This window comes from Myotis daubentonii, chromosome 4 (assembly GCF_963259705.1).
Source record: "Myotis daubentonii chromosome 4, mMyoDau2.1, whole genome shotgun sequence".
Classification (NCBI taxonomy): Eukaryota; Metazoa; Chordata; class Mammalia; order Chiroptera; family Vespertilionidae; genus Myotis; species Myotis daubentonii.
The window spans coordinates 56,746,828-56,771,596 of NC_081843.1; the positions used below are offsets into that span (position 1 = coordinate 56,746,828).

Consider the following 24,769-nt stretch of genomic DNA (forward strand, 5'->3'; position numbering starts at 1 on the left):
TGCCGATAAACTTAATGAGATCTACACGAAAACTAATAAGACCCTCGATCTTATATTGGGGAACCAACTAGAAATTAAGCATACACGGACTGAAATAACGAATATTATACAGACGCCCGACAGCAGACCAGAGGAGTGCAAGAATCAAGTCAATGATTTGAAATGCGAGGAAGCAAAAAACATCCAACCGGAAAAGCAAAATGAAAAAAGAATCCAAAAATGCGAGGATAGTGTAAGGAGCCTCTGGGACAGCTTCAAGCATACCAACATCAGAATTATAGGGGTGCCAGAAGATGAGAGAGAGCAAGATATTGAAAACCTATTTGAAGAAATAATGACAGAAAACTTCCCCCACCTGGTGAAAGAAATGGACTTACAGGTCCAAGAAGCACGGAGAACCCCAAACAAAAGGAATCCAAAGAGGACCACACCAAGACACATCATAATTAAAATGCCAAGAGCAAAAGATAAAGAGAGAATCTTAAAAACAGCAAGAGAAAGAAACTCAGTTACCTACAAGGGAATACCCATACGACTGTCAGCTGATTTCTCAACAGAAACTTTGCAGGCCAGAAGGGAGTGGCAAGAAATATTCAAAGTGATGAATACCAAGAACCTACAACCAAGATTACTTTATCCAGCAAAGCTATCATTCAGAGTTGAAGGTCAGATAAAGAGCTTCACAGATAAGGAAAAGCTAAAGGAGTTCATCACCACCAAACCAGGATTATATGAAATGCTGAAAGGTATCCTTTAAGAAGAGGAAGAGGAAGAAAAAGGTAAAGATACAAATTATGAACAACAAATATGCATCTATCAATAAGTGAATCTAAGAATCAAGTGAATAAATAATCTGATGAACAGAATGAACTGTTGATTATAATAGAATCAGGGACATAGAAAGGGAATGGACTGACTATTCTTGGGGGGGATAGGGGCGTGGGAGATGTGGGAAGAGACTGGACAAAAATCGTGCACCTATGGATGAGGACAGTGGGTGGGGAGTGAGGGCGGAGGGTGGGGCGGGAACTGGGAGGAGGGGAGTTATGGGGGGCGGGGGAAGAGGAACAAATGTAATAATCTGAACAATAAAGATTTAATTAAAAAAAAAAAAAAAGAAAGATTCAGCCATTGAACTCTCCCAAATTCATTCCCCTAGGCCCAGACATCTTGACTCTGGTGGTGGGATCTGACATCAGCCGCTGTCCCAATACCCCTCGCCCCACCTGCCGCGGCTACCTACATAAGAGGACTCACTCTGGCTTCGTGAAGGGTTGGAGGAAGAGGTGGTTTGTGCTGAAGCATGACGGCTGCCTCCACTATCACAGACATAAGAAGGTAAATTGAGGGCAGGTGTAAGGGTTGGCATGGTTGAGCTCAAGCAACCCTTGGAAGTGCGGTCAGTCCATTACCAATGCATTGTCTTGCGCGGTGGTAGGATTCTGGAAACCATGTTCTGTTCTGCGACTTCCAAAACTTCTTCAGAGGTGCAGAGCATTGTAATTTATTTTCTCTGCTGCTGCCTAAATCGAGGTTGGCATACGTTTCTATCTCATTTATTCCTATTTTCAGTTCCTCTGTGAGTACTTCCTTATCAAGCCAAGAAAATAAGAACCAAACTGCATACTTAGTGCCTTAGAGAAATCAAGGTGGGCTAAGGCAAAGCGCAGCCAACATCCCACTAGACGGCGTGCCTGGGCACTGTTCCCCAGGAAGCTGATCCCCCGAGAAAGCCGCCTGGAATACCTTGTTTCGTTCCCCAGATTTCGTTAGCGCAGTGATTTCTAACTATAGGTGAAGGTTGGAATCATCTGGGGAATGTTCTCCAATGATGCAGAGCCAGTCCCCCTCCCAGATGTTTCTCATTCTGTCAGTTAAGGATGTAGCCTGGGCCTGTTGGTCTGGGGAAAGCACTTCAGGTGATTCTAGAGAGCAATTCTGAAGAACGACCTGCAGGCTGTCTTGTCAGCAGACATATTTTCTTAGCCCTATGCAGTACGGTGTTTAATGATTTTAATCTGATGCAAACGTAAAATTCAGAGACTTCATATAGAAATCCCAGTTTCCAAATTTGCCTGAAAAATTCCTTAACGACATTTGGTGGAAGCTAAATAGCATCCCCCTCTCCTAGGGAGCGCGGGAACTGTCCATTTCAATAAGGGCCACACTTCCTGTGTCTCCCGCCCTGCTGGCCTCACTCCAGACCACATTTTCAACCCTTAACAAGTGTTAGAAACATGAGTTTGGGTTGTTTACCTTTTTATGACACAATCTTATTATTTCTGCCTTTATCCACTGCCCTAGTTTGTTCATTTTAAGCTTTTTTTATTTTATATATATATATATATACACACATATATGTATATATATACACACATATATGTGTATATATATACACGTATATGTATATGTACACATATATGTATATGTATATCCCATGTTCAAAGGCTGTTAAATCGCGTTGTTTACGCATATCTTCAGAAAAAAATCACTTCTACTGTTGTGGTAAACAATCTGCTTCCCTATTTATAATGGTCTGGCCCTCTAGCAACTTCAGCATGAAATTATAGCTAATTTGCCTACAGCCATCAGGTGGTCATAATAATCTGGCCACTCAGTGTATACGTATGTATGTATGTATGTATATATATATATTTTTTTTTGGATGACCTTAATTCTTTCTAGAACAAAGAATCTATCTACATAAAAGGCTAATATGCTAAGTGTCCTTCCCACTTTCCGACCAGTTGCTATGACATGCACTGACCACCAGGGGGAAGACACTCGATACAGGAGCTGCCATGACATGCACAGAGAAACAGCACCGTGTCCACAAAGCAACACTCGGCTTCCCCCAAGTGGGACACGGGTTCCATCACCACCCTGGAGTGACAGCCCACCAAATCACAGCCAACGCTGCCAAAACCCTATGGCGTAAAATGCAGCCCACAGCCCAGCCCAGCCCAAAAATGACGGCTGTGGGCTCCAGGTAATGATGTCGTGTAGCAATGCCTGGCTTCACCTCCCTAGTGATGACTAGACCCCTTGCAGTTTCTTCAGCCCTGGAACACAGGTGGAAACATTTTACACTTTAACCAAATGTCTGTGAAGCATTTTCCAGTGCCTCATCTCATTTGATCTTCACAGAAGGCCTGGAATAGGTAGATAGGAGACTCAGTGGAATCCTATTTGCTTTTCATTAGCCAGAAAACAGAGATTCAGAAAGTTTAGAAACTTGACCCGACTGAAAAGAAGAAGGAAATGGTGGACCTTGGAAATGACTTCAGGTTTTCTCACTGCACAGAATATAGTCAAACACTGCTGCAGTTAAATATTTTACCCTTTGTTCTCCCTGCGTGATCTACAATAATAACCTGGTTTGTGTTGATATTTACTGCTGTGTTGCTGACAATTACCTGAAAGAGAAGTTGGGGTGCTTCACTGGGCTGGAAAAAGTTTAGCTAAATCAGAAAGCAGGTCTAACTAAGCAAGTTTATTTTATATCTATAGAAGGCTAAGTTGACTCGCACATGTGAGATACATATAAAGCTCTCGCTGGCGCCAATTGCACACGTGTATTTCGATCTGTCATTGTCAATCGTGAATTTGGTTGACACTCCTATTATAGAAAAAGGGTGAATAATGATACTAAAATGTCTTCTAATTAATTTCCTTTCAATGTGCACAAATTCGTGCACCGGGCCACTAGTATATCAATAAAGAAATCAACACATATTTTAAAGTGAGGAGTAATTTTGCATATTGAATCCTTGTGAAGACTCTCTGTTCTGTGATTATTTCTCACTTATCTGTGACACAGACTAGGAGGTGTCTGCCTCTTGTGGCTATGTGAGCTGCACAGCTACTTTGGAAAAACTCTGTCTCCCTCCAGTGCAGGAAAATAAGATTCTCTGTAATCAGGATGAGAAATGATGGTTCAGCCTTGTTCTCTGTATTCTGAGTATTAGAGGGGAACAGACCAGAAGTGTCCAATCTGGGTGTGCTTCAGAAGCCCCTGAAGAGTTTTCCAAAGTGCACACGCATACCGTCTCCTTCTCCCTTACCTCCCGAGTGGGTCCTGGAAACTGGGTGTTCTTTCTTAAGCTTTCAAGGTAGTTAGGATAGACCTGATTTGTAACCTGGCCAAGTCCCACAACAAGGTTTATTTCCATCTATAGTCAGAAGAAAAAAACAGGAGGCAAAAGAAAAGCTTGCCAGTTTTTCTTCCATGGTTCTTTATCCTGAGATTTTGTTCTTTCTACCTCTTGGTGATAATTTTTGCTTTCTCTTATGAAATAGTGACAGCAGTAGATGCTGGCTTTTCTTTAATGGCCTTCCTCAGTAAAATAAATCCATAAAAGCAACCTTTTGTCAAGCACTCCATATTTTAAAATTCATGGTTCTTGAAAGTCAGAATGGTTCCTGGAGCCAGTGTTTTAGGCCTGGGTTTGCCAGGTGGCAATCACAGGACTGGTGCTGCCTGCAGATGTTATGTTTGGCTTGCACAATATTTTTATAAATTTTTAATTAAATGCATTCAGGTGCAGCACGTACTATCCAACTTGCCATAATCCTTACTACTCCTCATTACCCTACTCTGAGCCCAGTCATATAAACTACCCACTAGACCCTGTAGGGATTTGAGTATTTGAATACTGAGGGTAGAATTCATACGAAAAATTAGTTCTGTGGTTGTATAGTGGTAGGAATTAAAATAGATTTTTTTAACTGCTTCTAGTCCTCTTTGGAAAAGAAATGTGGATCTTACAGTAAGTTTGGACACAGCTAAGGAAAAACTATTTGAGTAACTGCAGTTGTGACCATCATTGCCACATAAGTTTTAATGTGGAGATGGTTAAATATAAAAACACAGCTTTATTTTGTTTATAAAGGGCCAAAATCAGATCCCTTGTGTGCTACAGATTCCAGAACACATTATGCCTGATCTTTAGAATAGATAGCAATGACTAACAGAATTAATGGGGCATAATAAGAACATAACAGAATAAATTAGCAGAAAACTAACTCAGCCATGCAGTATTTATTCATGCAACAAATATGTATTGAGTGCTTTTTATGAGCCAGGCATTACGCTAAGTACTGGGAACACACACACACACAATAACTGCGGATATTGTACCTGCCCTGTTTGTGCTTATACTTCCATAGGAGAGACTAATATTAAAAAGTGGATTCACAAATAAATATGCAATTATGACCCTGGCCAGGTGGCTCAGTTGGTTGGAACAATATCCCATATACCAAGGTGACAGTTTCAATTCCTGGCCAGAGCACATACCTAGGTTGTGAGTTCAATCCCCAGTCAGAGCCCATGCAGGAAACAACCAATCAGTGATTCTCTCTCATATAGATATTTTCTCCTCTCTCTCTCTCTTCTCTCTCTCTCTCTCTCTCTCTCTCTCTCTCTCTCTCTCTCTCTCCCTTCCTTTCTTTCTTTCTTTCTAAAATTAACAAAAACATATCCTAGGGTGAGGATTTAAAAAAATATGCAATTGTGGTTGGTCCATAAGTAAAATTACAAGGTAGGTGAAGAGAATTGTGGCAGTCTGGATCCAAGAGATACAATCCCATAGTGATTTAAACAAGTGAAGTTTAATATAGAATATTATTAAACTATGAGAAAAAAATAACTATAGGCTATAAGAAAACTGCATGGTACTAAGGGAGAGTCCCAGAGGAAGGACAAACAGAGAAAGGAAATCCCTCTCTAAGGTTGAGGATTCAGATCTCCTTGGGAAATGCAGTGCAACCCCTGGATGGCAGGGCCGCTCACTGGTTTGCTGGGTCAGAGCCAGTCTGCAGTCCCAGGGCAAAGAGGAGGCAACCCTTTGGGGCACGGGAGAGGCAGGGAATCGGAAGCTGGTAGCTGGGGCCTGAGTGTGTAAAGGGAGTGGGGATGCCGGTGTGGCAGGAGGCCTGCAGCACGAGGTGTCCTGTCGGGAAGGCCTTGTCTAGAAGGCAGTGATGTGGTCAGACAGACCTAGGGGAGAGAGGAAGCGAGCAGAGCTATCAGGCACTGGGGCTGGCAGGAGACCTGGAGCAGAGGACGGCCACCTGGGAAGGGTCACAGGAAGGCGATCACCAGGCCACACTGGGGCTGCAAGGTCTCCAGGGACAGCGTGTTCTTGGGTGCATAGCTGGGACAGAGCACCCCCAAATGTCCACACTCCCCACTACAGACCCACGCAGAGCACCTGGAAAGAGCAGGAGTGCCCCTTCCTCCTGAAATGTTCCTCTACCGCCCTCTACTGAGAAAGCGTAACACCATGTTTACTGCACAGGAGTTCCGTCCCTCATTGCAGAGCACACATCAGGGCTGAACTTGGAGCTGAGAAGCAGTAAGTGGATAACTGGCACGTGAGTAAAACAGAGGGTCTCTAGTATAAATTAAGAGAAGGAGTCGTATTTAATGAATTCCTTCTTGAGGATGTAGTATTTCAACTGAGGCCTGGAGTTTGAATAAACGTTAGCCAGACAGAAAGTTGGGATGCGCATTCTCCAGGCAGAAGAGATAGCATGTGTGAAGTCCCTGAACCGGAAAAAAAGCTTGGAAAGTGTAAGGAACTCGAGGAAGTCCCTTGTGGCTAGTTCAGAGTACAAGGGGGAGAGCAGGGAAGGCGGGGTCAGGCAACTCTGGACCCTGGGTCAGTGACAGGAGTTTTGTATGCTCTTCTAACTACAGTAAAGAGACTAAAACAGCGGTTCTCAACCTGTAAGTCGCGACCCCTTTGGCGGTGGAATGACCCTTTCACAGGGGTCGCCTAAGACCATCCTGCATATCAGATCTTTACATTACGATTCATAACAGTAGCAACATTACAGTTATGAAGTAGCAACGAAAATAATTTTATGGTTGGGTCACAACATGAGGAACTGTATTTAAAGGGCCAGAAGGTTGAGAACCACTACTCTAAAACATCTTAGGCAGGGAAGTGTTGTTTTTAAGGTGCAAGATACCAGTATAAGTATGAATGCTGTTGAGAGTAGAATCAAGCAGAGAGAGAAAAGTTAAAGGTACAGAAAAAGGGGGATACCTAATGGACACATAAGCCATCTATCCTAAAAGTTGGGTATGTAGTCCATAGGTACCAGCAGAGACACTAAACTTTATGAAGGATAAGACTGAATGTTCAACCAGATTAAAAACAAAAAGACACGTTCTCTGCACATTGTAGCAGAACAAGGCAGTTTTGTTTTGTTCTGTGAAGCTATGTATGCAAGAACCCACATGTGGGTGTGTGGGGGAGAACCAGGGGCTGGGAGACACTTCACACACTGGGCTTCACAGATGCTCAAAGAAGAAAGCAGTGTTATGCCTTCAATAACTGCCTCTATTCAGGGCTTCTGATGGTCACAGCATATTTCCGTGGCTGAGCTGGAGGAGGAGTCCAAGGGGCTGAACGGCACACAATAGTGTGAGAGTCTTCATTTTGAACAAAGAGTAAAATTTGAAGCATGAAATAAGATTAATTATTTTAGTCATGTGGTCTTGAACCCCTTTTCTAAGTGAGACCTGTTGATGTTTTCCTTTCTTTTATGAAAGGCAAGTGAATGATATGCCTTTCCCAAATGGCCAAGAAGCTAACAATTCACTTTTAAAAGCTGCAAAGCCCTGAAACCAAATGGAGGCTGAGTGAAGTAGAATAGAGTGTGGGCTTTGAAGGCCAACCCAGCTTTACAGACCCCAACCTTAGAATATAATGGTCCCCCGGACCCGCCGGGGATTCCTCTCAGGACACCCAATGAATGCCTGACACTGAGCGTAGTACCTAGCCCTAATCCACTTCTGCAATTCTGCCAGCAATGCAGCAGCAGCAGCAGCACAGGCAGCCTCTCCAATCATTTTTATGTTGTTTTTTCAGACCAGACCTAGTTTTGAGTCTGTGTAACCATCCCTTACTTAGTAAATGGCTTGGTGTCACTTGTTCCAGAGATCCCTTGCTGAAATCTCAGTGCTTTCTGGTGCAACACCTTGCCATCAATGAGAACACATTTTTGGTTCGTATCTTCCGCCCATAAATTGAATGCCTTTTCCATTTTAACTAAGCACTTAAAATGCACTGTGGCTGTAACATTTTGCAGCTTGAGGTGCAATAGCAAAACTAGCAGGAATTTCTTTTTTCATCTTCACAATTTCATGGCTGGAAGATTTATTCTTACCATAGATCTTAGCAACCTCACCATAAGATATTTTTCTTTCCTTATTAAGTTGAGAACTTTCACCTTTTCACTTAAAAGAATCACTTTTGTGGTTTCTCTTTGGCATGCCAAATTGCCAGTATCCCCACTCCTGTGTTTGGGCCATTATTAAATAGAATAAGGGTAATTTGAACACAAGCACATGATTCCACGACAGTCGATCTGATACGAGACAGCTACTAAGTGACTAACAGCCAGAAGTGTCTCCATTGCGGATAGGATAGATGGGCCGGACAGAGCAAGAAGGTAGGAGATCACTCTACTCAGAACAGAGCACCCCCAATTTCAGACTTATAAATTGCTTAATTCTGGAACTTTTATTTAATAGCTTCGGATCTCCGTTGACCACAGACAACTGAAACCGCAGAAAGGGAAACCATAGGTAAAGGGGAACTAGTGTAATTTTATACTCCGTCTTTAAGTAAACTAAGAGTTACCAGAAAATGGGTGACTCCTGGGACTTGCCCTCGAATTAACCCAAGGAGCCGAGGAAAACCCAGCCCACAGAATGGGTTTGAATGGGCAGTGTAAGGCATCAATGCAGTTGATTTCTGATGACACCTTATGGCCCTGCTTGTTACCGACACGAGCCCAGGTGACCATATGGAGGAGACAGAATGCTGGAGCTCAGGGGAGTGATCTGGCAAGAGCTGTGTTAATCATTTGCATATAGAGTTGGCACCATATGCCTTGAGGTCACCCAGGAAGAATGTTGATTACAAGAGAAGAGAGCTGAGGTCAGTCTTGAGGATGAGAACAGAGCCAGTCAGAAATCTGGTGCAGAGAAGAGGATCCGGCATTACCGGCTGAATAAGAACGGCCAATGAGACAGGAGGAAAACCGAGGGAGTCTTATGTTCTCATAAGACAGAGATGAATGTGTTTCAAAAAGGTGAGAGTGGTCAATGGTTGTCAAATGCTGCTGTGAAGTAATGGCCCACTGGATACAAGCCTCGTAGTGAGAGAGTGGACCTCCCTTGCTATGACTGGTCCTGTGTGGAACTTATTTTTTCCCATCTAAACGCATATTGTCTCAGCCATTCTGAGAGGGCAGGGGAAACTGCCTTGAATGCACAGTTTTGGGGACTAACTTTCTATCTTTCTTACCCCTTTCTAAGGCAACATCTTGGAAAGAGTTGTCTAACACTATCTTCCTCCACTTTCTTTCCTAATCCACTGCAATCAGGAGTCTACTTTCATTATATATGTGGCTGCTGAAATCACAATCATGCCAGATTATTCAGGAAGAGAGTGTAGGATGAGAAAAATGTTGGGCCACCAACATTTAATGGGACATGATATTATCTACCTGATAAGACTCAGGTGAATTGAAGTAGCACATATACACTAATAATATAATCAGGGTCAGCACGCAGTCTCAAATACTATTTTTTATCCCCTTGACCCACTTTACCCTTTTCTACGTAACCTGCCTGTGGTCACGCAGCTAGTCAGTGAGAACAGATTTAAACTCGCGTCTGCCTGGCTAAAAAGATCATGTTCTTTCTTTCCATTATGCCAAGCTTCCTCCCCAGTACTTCTGTGCCCACCGACAAGCCACCTGCCCCCGGGAACCCCAATCCCTGGCCCGTTTCCCAGGTTCACGCCTAGGAGCCTGAACTCACTCTGCTAATCTGCTTCTACTCCAGGAAGCGGCCTCCTCTGGATGCCCATCTCATTTGTCCTCACGTCCTCCCTGAGTCAGCCCCAGATCAAGATGCAGCACAAAAGAGAGGCGGACGTAAAAACTGAGTGAGCTCTGTGGGCACCGTTTACTGCATTTGCAGGAATGGGGTGGATGCATACCCCACCAGTGAAAGAGTGCTGCGGCACTCAGAAAGCAGGGAACCAGTCAGTGTGTGCATGTGTCAATATAATAGAGGATCTCCACGTTTCCAATAGTTCATTCCCAAGTCTCAATACCTCACTGGAGCCTTACTTTGTCATTTCAGAGATGCCCAGTAGGTGGAGCAGCTTACTCACAGATGGTTTTTCAGGGACGGCCAAGGATCGGATTTTGAGTCATACATTTCTTGTTGATTCAGGAGATTGAGAAACAATTGAGACCAACCTCCTCCTTTTCCACAATACAGAAATGAGGAGTAAAGATTACATAATTTACAACAGCATATCCAGCACGTAAACTAGCTGGCTGATGTTCACCTGAAATCCTGTTTATACGATCTAGGAATCTCCAACTTGGGATAACATTCCGTAAGAAGGCCACGTCAAGGCACCAAGCGGCGCATTCTGGGTTAGGAGGACGTACGGACACACAGTGATGTTGTCTGCTGTTAGGTGACCTCATTTCTTAGGATGATGCCCTGTTGGAGCTATTTGCCCGGTATTAATAAGTCCCAATTTTAAAAAAAGGACACTTTAGAAAGGGAAGAGTACACCCTTAGCCTTTTTTACTTTCTCCCACCACCTGCTGCTGTTTCCCCTACAACAAAATCCCACCTACAAAGGGCATGTTCAGTGTAAAGCAGAAGAAAGCCCATTTCCTGAGCTGGCTTCCTTCCTGGGTGGTCCCAGTACAGTACTTGGAATGCCCAGGGATAAAGGCGGGGCCATGTCCAATGTTAAGAGATATTCACATCCATTCAGTCACCGGCAAAACACTTATTGAAAACTGTCTATATGCCAGGAATAGAGCTGTAAAAAGAGTAGACAAAGCCAACAGCTCTCCTGGAATTGCACTTTACTGTGGGAAGAAACAGGAAAGCCACAAGATAATTCCGGATACTGATAAGTATTTAGAATTGTGAATGCCTGAGGGCGGGGTGGGGTTGAGAGATTATTTTCAAGGAATGGTCAAGGAAGCTTGTCTGAGAAGATAATATTTAAAACACAGATCTGGGAGAATGATTTTGGCAGGGGAAACAGCTAATACAAAGACCTGAGCAGGGAGTGTTAAGCTATTTTCAATTAGGACATTCTCCATAAGCATTAGTTCATCAGGTTGCGCTTTTATTTTTTAATCTGTAATTTTTTACTTTAAAAATCCATAACACATGGTAATATAACAGTTACTCAACGTGGGATGGGTTTGGTCACTGCGTTCTGAATATTTGAAATATTTTATTAAGAAAGATACTCTATTATAAACAGCTCCGATACTAGTCATGAGATGTCATGGATACCGTGTGGCTACAAGAGTGTTTGGGGACCATCACAGGGATGCTTAAATACAGCATGCTTTCCTCTAAAAACATAGAAAGTTACTTTTTATGGATGAATTGTGTTTCAATTTGCTACCTCCGGATGGGGAAGGTACCAAGTCCCATGGGTCTGAATTTAAAAGACGAAGCAGCTTTATGTTTCCTTCAGGGACCACGGTATCCAGGGTTTACACTTAGGTTTCAAAGCAAACAATTTCTTTCTAAGGAAAGGGGAAACATAAGAGAGCATTCTGTTGGAATATCTAAATTTAGCAAAGGAAACATGGGCAAAAAGCCCTGTAAAAGGATAACAATAATTTTAACTGAGCAACTTCATCCCAATAATTTCTAGACCGAAAACCTGTCAGTCACCTCAATGAAACCAAGGCCACTGAAATGTGCTTGGAAGGGCAGGCAGATCACTGGAGCAAGTTCTGACATATTCTTGAGAATTAAAAATGCACGGCGCACACACAGAGGAAGGGGGAAGAGGGCCAACACCCTAAAACTGTGGTTCTCAACCTTCCTAATGCCGCGACCCCTTAACACGGTTCCTCATGTTGTGGTGACCCCCAACCATAAAATTATTTTCGTTGCTACCTCATAACTGTAACTTTGCTACTGTTATGAATTATAATGTAAATATCTGATGTGCAGGATGTATATTCATGGTTACAAATTGAACATAATTAAAGCATAGTGATTAATCACAAAAACAATATGTAATTATATGTGTTTTCCGATGGTCTTAGGCGATCCCCTGTGAAAGGGTCGTTCGATCCCCAAAGGGGTCGCGACCCACAGGTTGAGAACCGCTGCCCTAAAATAACTTGTCTACCGATTTTTAGCTGCAAGTTTTTTAATCACAAAATCACTCACCTTCTATCCTGAAAGATGTGCTCGCCTCTCCTCTGGATGGGTGGCCCTGGCGCTGGCAGGACAGAGCACTGGTCACATAGCACTTGAACTTCATGCCCCAGGGACGGTGATGCTGGTGATGTGAGCTGCAGGTTCAGCGGGGAACCCCTGGGACGCAGGCCGAGAAGGCGGGCTTCCTTCTCCACCCCGGGCCTCGGGATGGCTTTGCCCATCTCGCGGGAGGGATCCTGGGAACCGCCCTCCTTCCACGCACCTGCACCTGAGGGTCCCATAACCCGAGTCTCCTCAAGCGGGCGAGGGCGCACCTGGGAACCATGGGGTTGGTCGGGCCTCCACTGTGGCTGAGCCACGCGGGGCTGAGGGCGCACCTGGGAACCTTGGGGTTGGGTGGGCCTCCGTTGTGGCTGAGCGCATTGAACTTCTGACGCTCCACTGCGGTGACGACAACTTCTAGGGACCCTGGAAGCCAGAGTCCGGGTTTAATTCTCCCGAGAAGTCGTCTTTTTCATCCTGAACTTCCACATATGCTTCATCTGGAGATGCTCCAGGACAAAGGGCGCCTTCGTCCGCTGAGGCGATTTTTCTGATGAAACTGGTCAAATTTCTCCTCGATTCCATCCTAACGATCTCTTGCAGAGCCTGGAGGCTATACCCGGCGCTGAAATAGCTTTGGCGAGTGACACTGGCTTCCTAAATATTCCAAGATGATTTCCTTGAAAAAGATCAGCTGTGGGCTCAGAGCGGCCTGGGCTCTTTGAACGTGGGGAGGAGTCACTGTGGGCGGCATCTTCCTGCTTTAACAGCTCGTTGGCCCAGGTTTTTGAAAGCCTCGTTCAGACTCAGTTTTTGTTTTTGCTGAAAGGTCTTCTTGGCCGGTGTTGTGTTTTTTTAAACTCTGGGGGTTACTAGGGCTTGCTGGACCCAAACCCGACTCCCACAGGAAATCAGCCCATCAGGATGTGTTTTGGTTTTTTGTGGGGTTTTTTGTTTGGTTGGATGGTTAGTAACATTTTTTAATCTGATCAAATGGTTACCAGTTGCTGTGAGGCACCTTATACTTTATTTTTTTTAATCTTTATTGTTGAAAGTACCACATATGTCCCCCTCCCCCCTCCCCCCGCATTGACCTCTCCCAACTCTCCCAGGGTCCCCACCCCAGGCCTTCACCACCCTATTGTCTGTGTCCATGGGTTATGCATACAAGCTCGTTGGTTGAGTTCTTCCCACCCACAAGGGTGCTTCTTAAGTGCTACTTGCTACCTGGTATAAAGAAAATACTGAAGGAGCAAAAGTTTAAATGAGGGAGGGGAAAGGGATGATCCTAAAACACAGCAGCTGTGTCTCCTTTTCCCAGCGGGGAGGTGGGAGGCCACTGAGTCCAGCTGTGTGGCAGTAGTTCATTAGGCTTTCTTCAAAGGTGCAGTATTATTTTTTCTCTGGAAGGTGTAATTTTGTGGGCAGTACTCTCCCTTAATCGCAAGCGCATTGAGCTCTCTCTCCCCTCGTCCTCTTCTGGGGACACGATGGGCAGAAAGTTCCATTCATGAGATTGTGGGTTGGGAGGAGGCGATTTCAACTCCTGTCCTGACCGCAATGAGAACACGGCAAGTGCATTTGGAATGGAGCTTGCTATCCATTCCTCACGTCTGCTGGTACCTTTGTATGCAATTTAGAAAACCATGGCCAAAAGGCAAGAATAATCTGGATGTCTTACTTACCCACCTCCCATCTGTAATTAGGTATTGAGGTGTGTTTTTTTAACTAACCCTTCCATTGACCTGAGCCCAATAAACAAAGGAGCAGGGTTATTTGGTTGCCTGATACATTTAATGCTTGGGGTTTTTTTAAGGTTTTATCATCAAAAACTTGAAGAGAAAGCCTATGCCTTCTTTCTTCCACATATTTTTCTGGTAGGCCACAATGCCCAATAGTAGCAACAGCAACAGCAGTTACTAGTACAGCCGCAGGGCCTTTGCAAAGATGTTTCTTTTTTCGGAAACCTAACAGCCTTTGCTTAAAGACTATTCAATCACTATTCACACTCTTCAAATGCTTTAACTGAAATGTCAGAGGCTGCATCCGGGTGGAAATTATTTTATGGCTCCATAATACATTATTTTTCTCTGCAATAGCCTTATCTCCTTATTCCAATAAAATATCTGCTAAATATCAGCAAAAGGGGAATCAGTCAATTAAAGTTTGTATATTTGTTCTTCACAAGCAATTCTCTAGGTCCAAGTCCAAGAATGGACAATTAAGGCCAATTATTCATGAAGTGAAGTGCCATTTGCATTTTTCCCTTCAGGATACATTTGTTATCGTCACTTACAGGGAGAGTATTTGCTTGCAGATCTGCCCTTTTACCGCAGAACCGAAGATAATGTTTCTATTTAAACTGAGTCATCCTTGTCCTAAATATTGCAGAGTGGCAAGGACTGCCACCTCCTGTTCCCTTGGGCCAAGCATGATGACAAGGCAAACTAGGCTATGGTCCCTACGTCTCTTTGCACTCACTGCCATTTTGTGTGGTGGTCAGATGTGTTTATCATATTGCGGAGAATTCTAATGCTGGATGAGTTGCATAAAATTCTATCCAAGAAATTTTAAAATAAAATGCTTGCAAATGAAGTGCCTGTTCAAGGTATGAAAAATGTGTTCTGAAAGCACTGAAGGAACATTTGCAACTTGAAACTTTTCATCAGAAATTGAGAGAACTCAAGGTCAGTTTAATATTAATTCTCCCCCAGCTCTTTCATCTAACAGATATCAAGTTGCATTTGAATCAGTAAAGAGATATGAATTTAGGTCAGATTAGCCTTCAAAGGATGAATTTCTTGAGAAATATTTTGTATCCATCTAGTTAGTCTTAAGTATCACAGGTTATTCTGAGGTAAAAATGACCAAAAACCTGCCTTTTTCATAGAAATGTAAATTCATTTCTGGTAAGTTGAAATTGCTTTTGAATAATTTATGGGGACAGAGAATTCATCAGGTCTGATAACATCAGCAGCCATGAGATTACCTTGTTCTGTAATGGGTGCTATGGGAACTGGAGAGCTGGAGTTGGTTAACATGAGACTTTCTATCCAGAATCTCATACTGGTTAAAGGCAAGCAACATTTCAGGAAAGTAAAGACTTGGTCAAAACGATGTAAGAAGGAACCTTAACAGAAAATTGCTTCACACTGAAATTGTTCTCTAGTCCTCCCTGCCTGATGCTGATATTCATTCCACTGCAGTTCCCAGTCAATATACTAGTTACTAGTACAAGGCCTCCTCTCTTAATAGCACCACCCTCTCCTCCCTTTCATTAGATGGGGTAAGGAAAACCTCCAATTCATTACTGATAAACTCCCTATTTCTCCTACTCAAATATTAAAATTCTTTCTCTCACTCTTTTAGACCTGCTGCTGAATCTAACTACCTTGAATCCCACCTGAAATTAAAAAATGTATAATCAGGGGACTCTCCCAAAAATCCATGTTTAGTCTTCTTGTTCATTCATTTAAAATGCTATATTGGTCATCTTTTGTGTGCAAAAGACACAGCTAATCATTAGTTTAGAAGCTACGTTGAATAAGACAAAGTTCCTATTTTTAGCATGGGTAGAATTTCTGCACATATAATGTGGGAAAGAAAATTCCAGATGGAAGCAACAGCCTGAGGAAAGTCTGGACTACAATGTGTTGGAACCCCCAAGTGGGCCAATTTGCATCACGGGGTACATGGAGAAGACCAATGGAGACTTTGATTATAAAGATAGAACAAAGCCAAATGCTAATTAACCTTAAATTCAGAATAAAAAGCTATACCCTATTTGGGAGGCAATGAAGAACCTCTGAATGGTTTTGAACCTCAGACGCATAACTGAAAGATAAAGGAAGTTTTTTCTATTTCATGAGCCTTCCTTGATACATCTTCAGAATGCCAGTTCTTCTGTAGCCAAGCATAATCTCAATCTCAATTTGTCCTTTTGTTTGTTTGTTTGTTTTTTTCTTAAAGAATTATTTCTATGCTAAATAAAATGCTGTACTCTTCCTGGATCTAGTTAGTTTGTTGTTGCTGCATTCCAGAAGCCAGCAACTTTTAAAGGTGAATGCCAAGTCTCCATCATTCACTTCCTTGTAAGCGGTAGCAGGAGATGAGAGAGGAATTTTCTTCTGGGAAATTAATGCTGCATAAAGCACGTGGACAAACCTATTGACTGTCCAATGACATGGAGAGAGAGGGCAGGAAGGAAATTGTTGACCAGAAAATAGACAAGAGGGCATTTTCGGATACAACAAGTGCACCAAACATGAGTTTCCTCTAGAAATGACTCTGACTGCTCCCACTGAGTGATCCTGTGTGTTAAGAATCTTGGCGCATGTGCATAAATTGATAACCTCTGTTACATAACTTCTCAAAGGGCATAGGCTTAGGCCTCACACTGAAAATGAAAGCACAGTAAATATTTTCTTTGCTGACATTGTGATGAAACTAGAATAATTTCAACAGATTTTGTTTTTGTGAAAGTTCCTTCCAATTTACCTCATTTCCTATGACTAAGAGATGGCACTGGTGACAGAGAAAAAATACTATGTATACTATACTGTACAACTTTGTGGAGGGTTCCATGTGGGGGTTTTTTTTTGTTGTTGTTAGGCTTTCTCCTCTTTTAACTTACATATTAAATGACAAGTGAAAATATAGTTTTCTAGAAGATTGTACACAGAATTTTCATCAGTAGTTTCTCCCATTATTGGAAGTAAATAAGATTTCAGTTGCTGTATTTGAACATCTGTAACTTGACATTTTCATAAGTAACCAAGGAACACAGGAATGTGAGGTTTGATCAGTAGATTGGAGCAGCAGATGCAAGGATGAGTGGTATCACAAAAGGTAGACTGAGAATTCAGAGACCAAAAGGGTCAAGGGATTAGAGTGGGCCATAGCATCTGCAAAGCAGAACTAAAGTGAAAAATGCTCACTGTCTGGCCACTGGGACATCATTGTTTCAATAAGGATAGCACCGGGGTGCTTTGCCTGAGCCCTGTGCCCAGGAAGACATGAAGGAGGATAAATGTCACAGAGAAGGTGAACAGTCATATAGTATTTTAACACAAATTATTAAAAGCGTACAAAGGATATGACATATTACATTTGGAAAAACATAAGATTATGAGAATTAGGGTGAACAGACCAATGGTGTTCCCTGGTGGTATTCAAAGAGTCCATGGCAAAAAAGGAAAAGAAAAAATTAGAGAACAATGTATAAGCTGTTCATAACGAAATTACTTCCATTTTAGTGGTTTGTCCTTTCTTCTGCAATTACATTCTTCTTAATTTTCTGATGTTAAATTGTTTTTTCTTTTCAAAATACAAGTAATAGATGGCAGTCTTTTCTTAAACAAAAAGAAAATTTTTAAGAATTGAAAAGTATATCCAATCTTCCCAACTTATGTTAATTTTCCACTTTTAGAATGGGTAGTTCAGACCAGTGATCCCTGAACCTACTTATTACATATATCTTTCCGAAAAATTTTAGCACACATCCCTAGCATATGGGACTTTATAAAGTACATTCATATGCTGCTCTATAATATATATTGGTATTATTAAACTTACACAAAAATATAAATTTAAAAGGATGAAATAAACATTAAAACTTTATTTATTAAAGATTCAAAAGACACTTTATGCTCTCTCTCATTTTAAAAATATTGTTGAGATTCCCTTATTTGATACATCTGATTTTTTTAAAATCTTAGTATAACACTTTGTGAGACAGGAATTCAGTTTATTTTCCCACGGAGTTTACTGGCTGCCATAACTTAACTGCACACTTTACAAAGACAGCAGAGATCCAAACGGAAAAGTGCCTTATTGGTTGTACTTCCTGAATTATGATATTCATTTTTCAGTCCCATCCACCAATTATGCAAAAGCTTTTCCTTTAAATTTGGCTAGTAAATTTCCATCTGCCCTGATGTCAGTCATTCATCCATGCAAACTAACTGGGCAGTGTTGCATTCTCCTATTTTTAACACATGGATTCAGAACATCTTATTTGGAGATTTTTAAAATTCCAAGTGCCTTAAATGTGGAGCTATGAGTTTTATAGGTGAAACCCACTGTTTGTGGCAACTAAATCATTACTAAGAACAGCATTCCCCAAATGCTTTTTTCATGAGTTTCTTTCAAAAGCAGTTCCTTTCTCATCCATTATTAAAATGTGACCTTTACCTTGAAGAGACAGATCAAGTCTGCTTATTTTTTTATATATATATCTGCTAGGTAACACACTACTGATAGCTACTTGTCATCGCCAAAAAGGTCAGCAAACCTAGCTCATGAGGGCTTTGTTTTGTTTGATTTTGTTTATAAACATAACCAGCAAACCTCTGTGTTGTGGAAAAGATTTTCATAGCCATTGCTTCATATCCTTAGAAAGGATTCTAAAGATATTTTTAAATATAAGGTAATATAATGTGTATTCCTCTTACCCATATGTTAATTTCACATTGCACTGTGCTGACACATAGCATGGCTGAGCAGTCAACACTTCCAAGTGTGGAACTCCTGCTCTGCCCTTGAGAGGTGGAGCCTTGGGCCAGGTCCCTAACTTGTAACTGCTGGAAATGCAGGCGACATGATGATGCCTGGGAGATACAGTCAATGTTTATAAAGCTTACTTTATTATCATGCTTGTAGATAAAAGTCTAAAAATAGAAGTGCTATTATTTTCTTCTTGCATCTCCATCTCTGAGGTGTACATACAATGAATACCAAGGCCTTAGTTGATTTGGATGTTGTGCTTTTTTATTTTTTGAATTGACTGTCAAAGATCAGTAATTTTAATGGAAAAGATTATTAATTAACATTTTCATCTGTCTCTATGGACATAATGGTATATTATATAAAGTGTGGTGTCCACGAATTCTTTAAGTTTTCCAAGAACAAGTTAAAAGTGTAAGGACATGAAGCCTAGAAAATTAACTCTGGATAAATTAAAATAAAGAATTCCTTTTTAATGAACAGTGTTAAAACAAATTCTTTAAAAAAAAAAATCTTTCTCTCCACATCTTTTCTAAAATATTAAACTGCCTGAGATGAAAGGAAATCTATATAACATGTGTTGGAGCCAGACTTTCCTGCTAATCTATGAACACACAGTTTCTGTGCCTGAGTTTTCACAATAAGAACCTAGGCACAGCCTTTCCTGGTTCCCTAATGATTACATTCTCCCTTCAACTAAAAGATGCATTTGATTTCTATTACTACCACCTTTATCAGGATCTTGTGATTATTACTCAAAGTGATCAACCAATAGAAATTAAACACAAACAGAAATTTAATTGAGGATTACTAAAAATTATAAATAGCCTGAAACAAATATCCAAGGAATAAAATAATGAAAACATTAGCTTTGACATTTTGTTATAATTATTTTTTCACTAAATTGTTAGTTTAAAATTAGCAGATTACAACAAAACACTATAAAAGGATAATCAAATGAAATTAGTATCATTGGGCCATATAAATTTACCGATAAATAACAAGTTGCCAGAAATATTAAACAATACTTTCATATTTGCAAAGGTATATATTCTTATGGTGACTATTGATTAAATAATTAACCTATTATATATAATATAACCTATTATATTCATTGTTACAAAGACAAATTTCAAAAGTACATTCAATGCTCATTATTCTCAGTATTAGATTCTATAAAGTAACTGCAAATGCTGAATTCATGAATACTGAACCACTTCTCCTAGGAGAAACACAAAGTTAGGTTCCTGCAGGCCTCTGATCACAGCATTTTCATCAGCTAATCAATCATCATCTTATTTTATATGTGTTCCTTTTTAAATGTACTTTAATATATTATTGATTGATTGACATTGGACTCACAGCTCTAGCATTATAACTCATGCTTGAACGAAGCTTATTTACATGCAGATATTTTCTCCATGAGGTACATCACAGTCTTCTTGCCCTTAGGAACACTAGCCAGCAATTCAACATTCTCTTTGGAGACCATTTTAAAAAGTGAAATTCCCAGCCCAAAAAAACATAAAAATACAAAGAACATGGCAATAAATAGACCAGGAGAAGGGCACTTGTTTACAAAATAAGAGCTGAAATGAGAAGAAAGAGCATTGCTTTGTTTGGCCTCAGCTGAGAACATGGGCATTAGACAACTCGATTTTTTTTGAAACTTTACATGTGTCCATGAATGACCATGAAAGTGCTACAAGTATTGATCTGGGGGTTACAAATAAATTTTAGCAAGCAGGTGGATTCACACATACAGAATCCATGAATAATGAGGACCATCTGTTCCTTATAAAACTTAAAATACTAAGTTAATGGAACAGGGAAGCAAAATATGAAAAATCATTCTTTTTTTATCGTCAAGTCTTATTTAAAAATGGGAGGAAAGTATTGTGGTGAAAATGACAAATGACTCTTTTAAGAGTTTTATTATGAACAAAATAAGACCCTGTTAAGCACTTAAACTTTTAATTACAACAAGCCACTAAGGTGGTTAACACTGTTATGCCCATTTACAGATGAGGAAACTGAGGCTTAGAAAAGAAAGCAGCCCTGACCACTGTGGCTCAGTTGGTTGAGCGTCATCCGATGCAGCAAAAGGTCACTGGTTTGATTCCCCAGCAGGGCACATGCCTGGGTTGCAGGCTCTATCCCCAGTAAAAAGTGTGCAGGAGGCAGACTATTTATGTTTCTCTTTCACATCGATGTTTCTCTCTTTCTGTCTCCCTCTCCCTTCCTCTCTCTCTAATAAATACATAAATAAATAAATAAATAAATAAATAATTTTTTTTTTAAAGAAAGAAAAGCATATTCCTCAAGCTCACCCAGCTATTAATTGGCTGAGCTAGTACTCAATGTAAGCTCAAAGGTCAGAGTGCTCCTACAACTCTAGGAAATATGGCTTTCCTAAATTTAATTCCAGGCTCTCATTTTGAAATCAGTTGATAAAGTTACTACAATGCCATTTTTTAGCTAGAATGTAGTTGCTTTTTTAAAAGTTTTTCCTTTGTTCATGTTCTTATAAACATTCTATCTAAATCATTCATCTTAACCATGCACAGTCATTCTGTTGACATTCTTGTAAACTCCGTGGAACATAAAAGAGCAAAATGTAACCTTTCAGGTAACACAATCCTGTTTTTCTTGTATTTGTTCAGGAATACACTCTTTTGTACACAAGCTTACAGTACTTTCCCAGAAAGGAGGAAATGTGTTCTTTCAGGAACACAGATGGTAAATACTTGTCGCACCTTAAAAATACTGCTAACTCTTCCTTATATTTTGTTATAAATAATAGGGAATGCTGTCATTTTGTTTAACAAGTTTCAGTTATTTCTCACTATACACAGAACAAAGTAAAACGCCTCAGCCTGGCCTCTAGAGTCCACAACATGAGTCCGACTATCTCCATAGCATTCCTCGATGCTTACTCTGCTCCATCCAACCCATTCAATTTGCTGCCACTTCAAACACCTTTTCCCTCCAACTCCTGGGTCATTCTTTACACCATTCCTTCTCCTTGTCTCTCTTACTTCCCAATACCTCTCGATGCAAAAATATGGCCCCCGCTATACCACCTCAGTGTCTCCGGGTCACAATTAGTTTATTCCACCTTCATAGCTCCTATATGTACTTGTCTTTAAGAAAGTGACTACACATCATAGGTGTCCAACATATGTTAGTCAAACTGAAACGAAAGAGCCATGAATATCTACGACATAGGCATATCTGTTAGGACATCTTTTACAAAGGACAGCTGAGAAATCATTGCTAATTCTTGTTGGGAAATGATTGAACTTTACATGGGGACAGACTAGCTCTGGGTATTTGGTAATTGATCAATAAATCAACACTTTAATATAGCTCTTTGTTTTTGTTAGCTTTCTCTACATCTTCCTTACTGCCTGACCTACCCATAGATTTTGGTCAATCCAAATCTTGGGCTAGTGAGATCTAGACCACATCAAGAACTCTCTTCTGATCTGTAAGAGAAGCCGAGATAAGTTTCATTTATTATGCTCTTGGGAACAACATACATGTGCCTACATCCTAGAAGTTAACTCGCAGCGTGAGAATGAAGAGTGACTAATAACACCTTTTCCATGAAGTGGGGAGAGGCTTCTGGATTATGCAAGAGGGTCCAATGTCATTACAAGGATTCCTATTAGAGGGAAGCAGGAGAGTCAGACTCAGTAAAGCAGATGTGACAAAAGAAGCAGAGATCACAATAGGGAGGGGCCACCAGGCTAGGAATACAAGCAGCCTCTAAAGCTGGGGAAGGTGAGGAAACCATTCTCCCCTACAACCTCTAAAAGGAAGGCAGCCCTGCCAACACCCTGATTTTAGCCCAGTAAACATGATTTCAGACTTGGGGCTTCCAGATCTATAAGAGAATACATTTATGTTACGTTAAGCCACTAAGTTTGTGGTAACTTACTACAGCAGCAATAGGAAACGAATACAATGCCATGGCTTCTGAGTGGAGAATGGCTTGGACGGGGATCAAAGGTAGAACTGGGAGGCCAGCTGAGATACTATTACAACAATCCAGACAACGTAGGTCTGTCCAAGCGGAATGGGAGCTGCACAGACCTGAGCTAAAGAGACAAACTGGTGATCTATTTTGGAGGTAAGGCTGACAGGACTGGCCAAATTCCCATAGCTCCTAAACCACTCTTTGTCTTGGCAGAAGCTGGAACCCCTAGGTACTATTTGGCACGCTAGAGTCATCAGTCTTAGAAAGTAAGTGCTGCTTTATTAGGTGACAGATTTGACAAATAAATAATTTACTCACCACCAGAAACATCCAGCCAATGAAAAAAAAAAAACCAGCTCACAGTCCGGACTAAACAAGTTTCAAGGCAAACTCTTGGGTTCTGTGCTGTCGTAAGGAATGGAAAAGCAAGGTCAGAGAGAGCAGCAGGCACAAAAGCGGATGCCTTCAAGGGGAAAACTGTGCTGTGGTCTAACCCCAGGCTCTGCAGAATTCCCTCTTTACAAGAAGAAAAGTTCTTTTCTCCACCATGGAAAAGAGAAGGGAAGTAATAGCCTTTTCACCCCAGTACTATTTGTCAGACCTCCAGTCCATGCCTCCTGCGGGCCAGGACCCCACCTGGCTGATTGCAGGGAGGCCTTCCTAGAGGCAAGAATCCAAGCTGCGGCCTCTGCCCACAGTGCTCTCGCTGCAGCCCAGGGCTGTCTGAAAGGCCAGCTTGAGCACTTGAAGGCCCAGGGAAGGGGGACACCCGCAGGAGACCAGCAATGCTGCCCTGTCACACAATAGACATGCTCATCTCGGGGAGAAGACTAACAGAAGCTCTCACTCCACCAAGCCACCAGGACCTTGCCTGCAGGATTTCCCTTAAATCACCTCCCCAGACTAGCCCCACCATCCCACGTCATCACGCCTTTTCCTACCAGTACCGAGTTCATCTCAGCTTCCCGAGGACGCAGCTGACCCAGCAGACAGGTCTCAGGGCTGTAGCATGACTCTTATTTACCCCACGGTCCACATCGTTGCGTGTTGTCCTGTGTGTGCCACTCACTGCCCTTTCCTCCAACGCACTCTGATTTTCTAACTCTCCCTAGAAATGAAACCACTTGTCATCACAACACAGAGGCGCCCCAAACCCAGGGTTTTGCACTGTTGAGAGGGGAGGGGAGCATCCTCATTATCACGTGATCCCTGAGGCTCAGAGCCTCCCACGAGGAGCTCTTCTCCACAAGGGAAGAGGGAGTTAGTTGCGCGAACAAGGTTCAGAAGGCTGCACGCCCTCTCCCCCTGCCTGGCTCCAAATCCCCAGCCTCCTGCATAATCGCCCTGTCCTCCAGCGTTTGGAGATCATTTGCAGCTCTAGTCTCTTTTGTTTGTTTGTTTGTTTGTTTGTTTTGTTTTATTAAGGTATTACATATGTGTCCTTATCCCCCCATTGCATTCTTCCCCCGCCCCCCGTTCATGCCCTCACCTCCCTGGTGTCTGTGTCCATTGGTTAGGCTTATATCCATGCATACAAGTCCTTTGGTTGATCTCTCCCCCTTACCCCCACCCTCCCCTACCTTCCCTCTGAGGTTTGATGGTCTGATCAATGCTTCTCTGTCTCTGGATCTGGTTTTTTTTCATCAGTTTATGTTGTTCATTATAATCCACAAATGAGTGAGATCATGTGATATTTATCTTTTTCTGACTCACTTATTTCACTTAGCATAATGCTCTCCAGCTCCATCCATGCTGTTGCAAATGGTAGGAGTTCCTTCCTTTTTACAGCAGCATAGTATTCCATTGTATAGACGTATCTCCATAAGGGTTTAATCTCCAGCATTTACAGGGAACTCATACAATTTAACAAAAGGAAGATAAACAACCCAATCAAAAAAATGGGCACCGGACCTAAATATATACTTTTCGAAAGAGGACATAAGGAAGGCCAAGAGACATATGAAAACATGCTCAAAGTCACTAATCATCTG

General features: G+C 41.7%; 1 protein-coding gene across 1 annotated transcript in view; it reads left to right on the top strand.

Annotated features, from left to right (window-relative positions):
* The window catches only part of LOC132233378 (uncharacterized), a 100,715-nt gene that overhangs the window by 48,615 nt on the left and 27,331 nt on the right, over window positions 1-24,769 (top strand). The window contains exon 8 of the mRNA XM_059693966.1: window positions 1,160-1,338. Coding sequence (XP_059549949.1) covers window positions 1,160-1,338 — 179 coding nt within the window. The remainder of the gene's footprint in view (window positions 1-1,159; window positions 1,339-24,769) is intronic.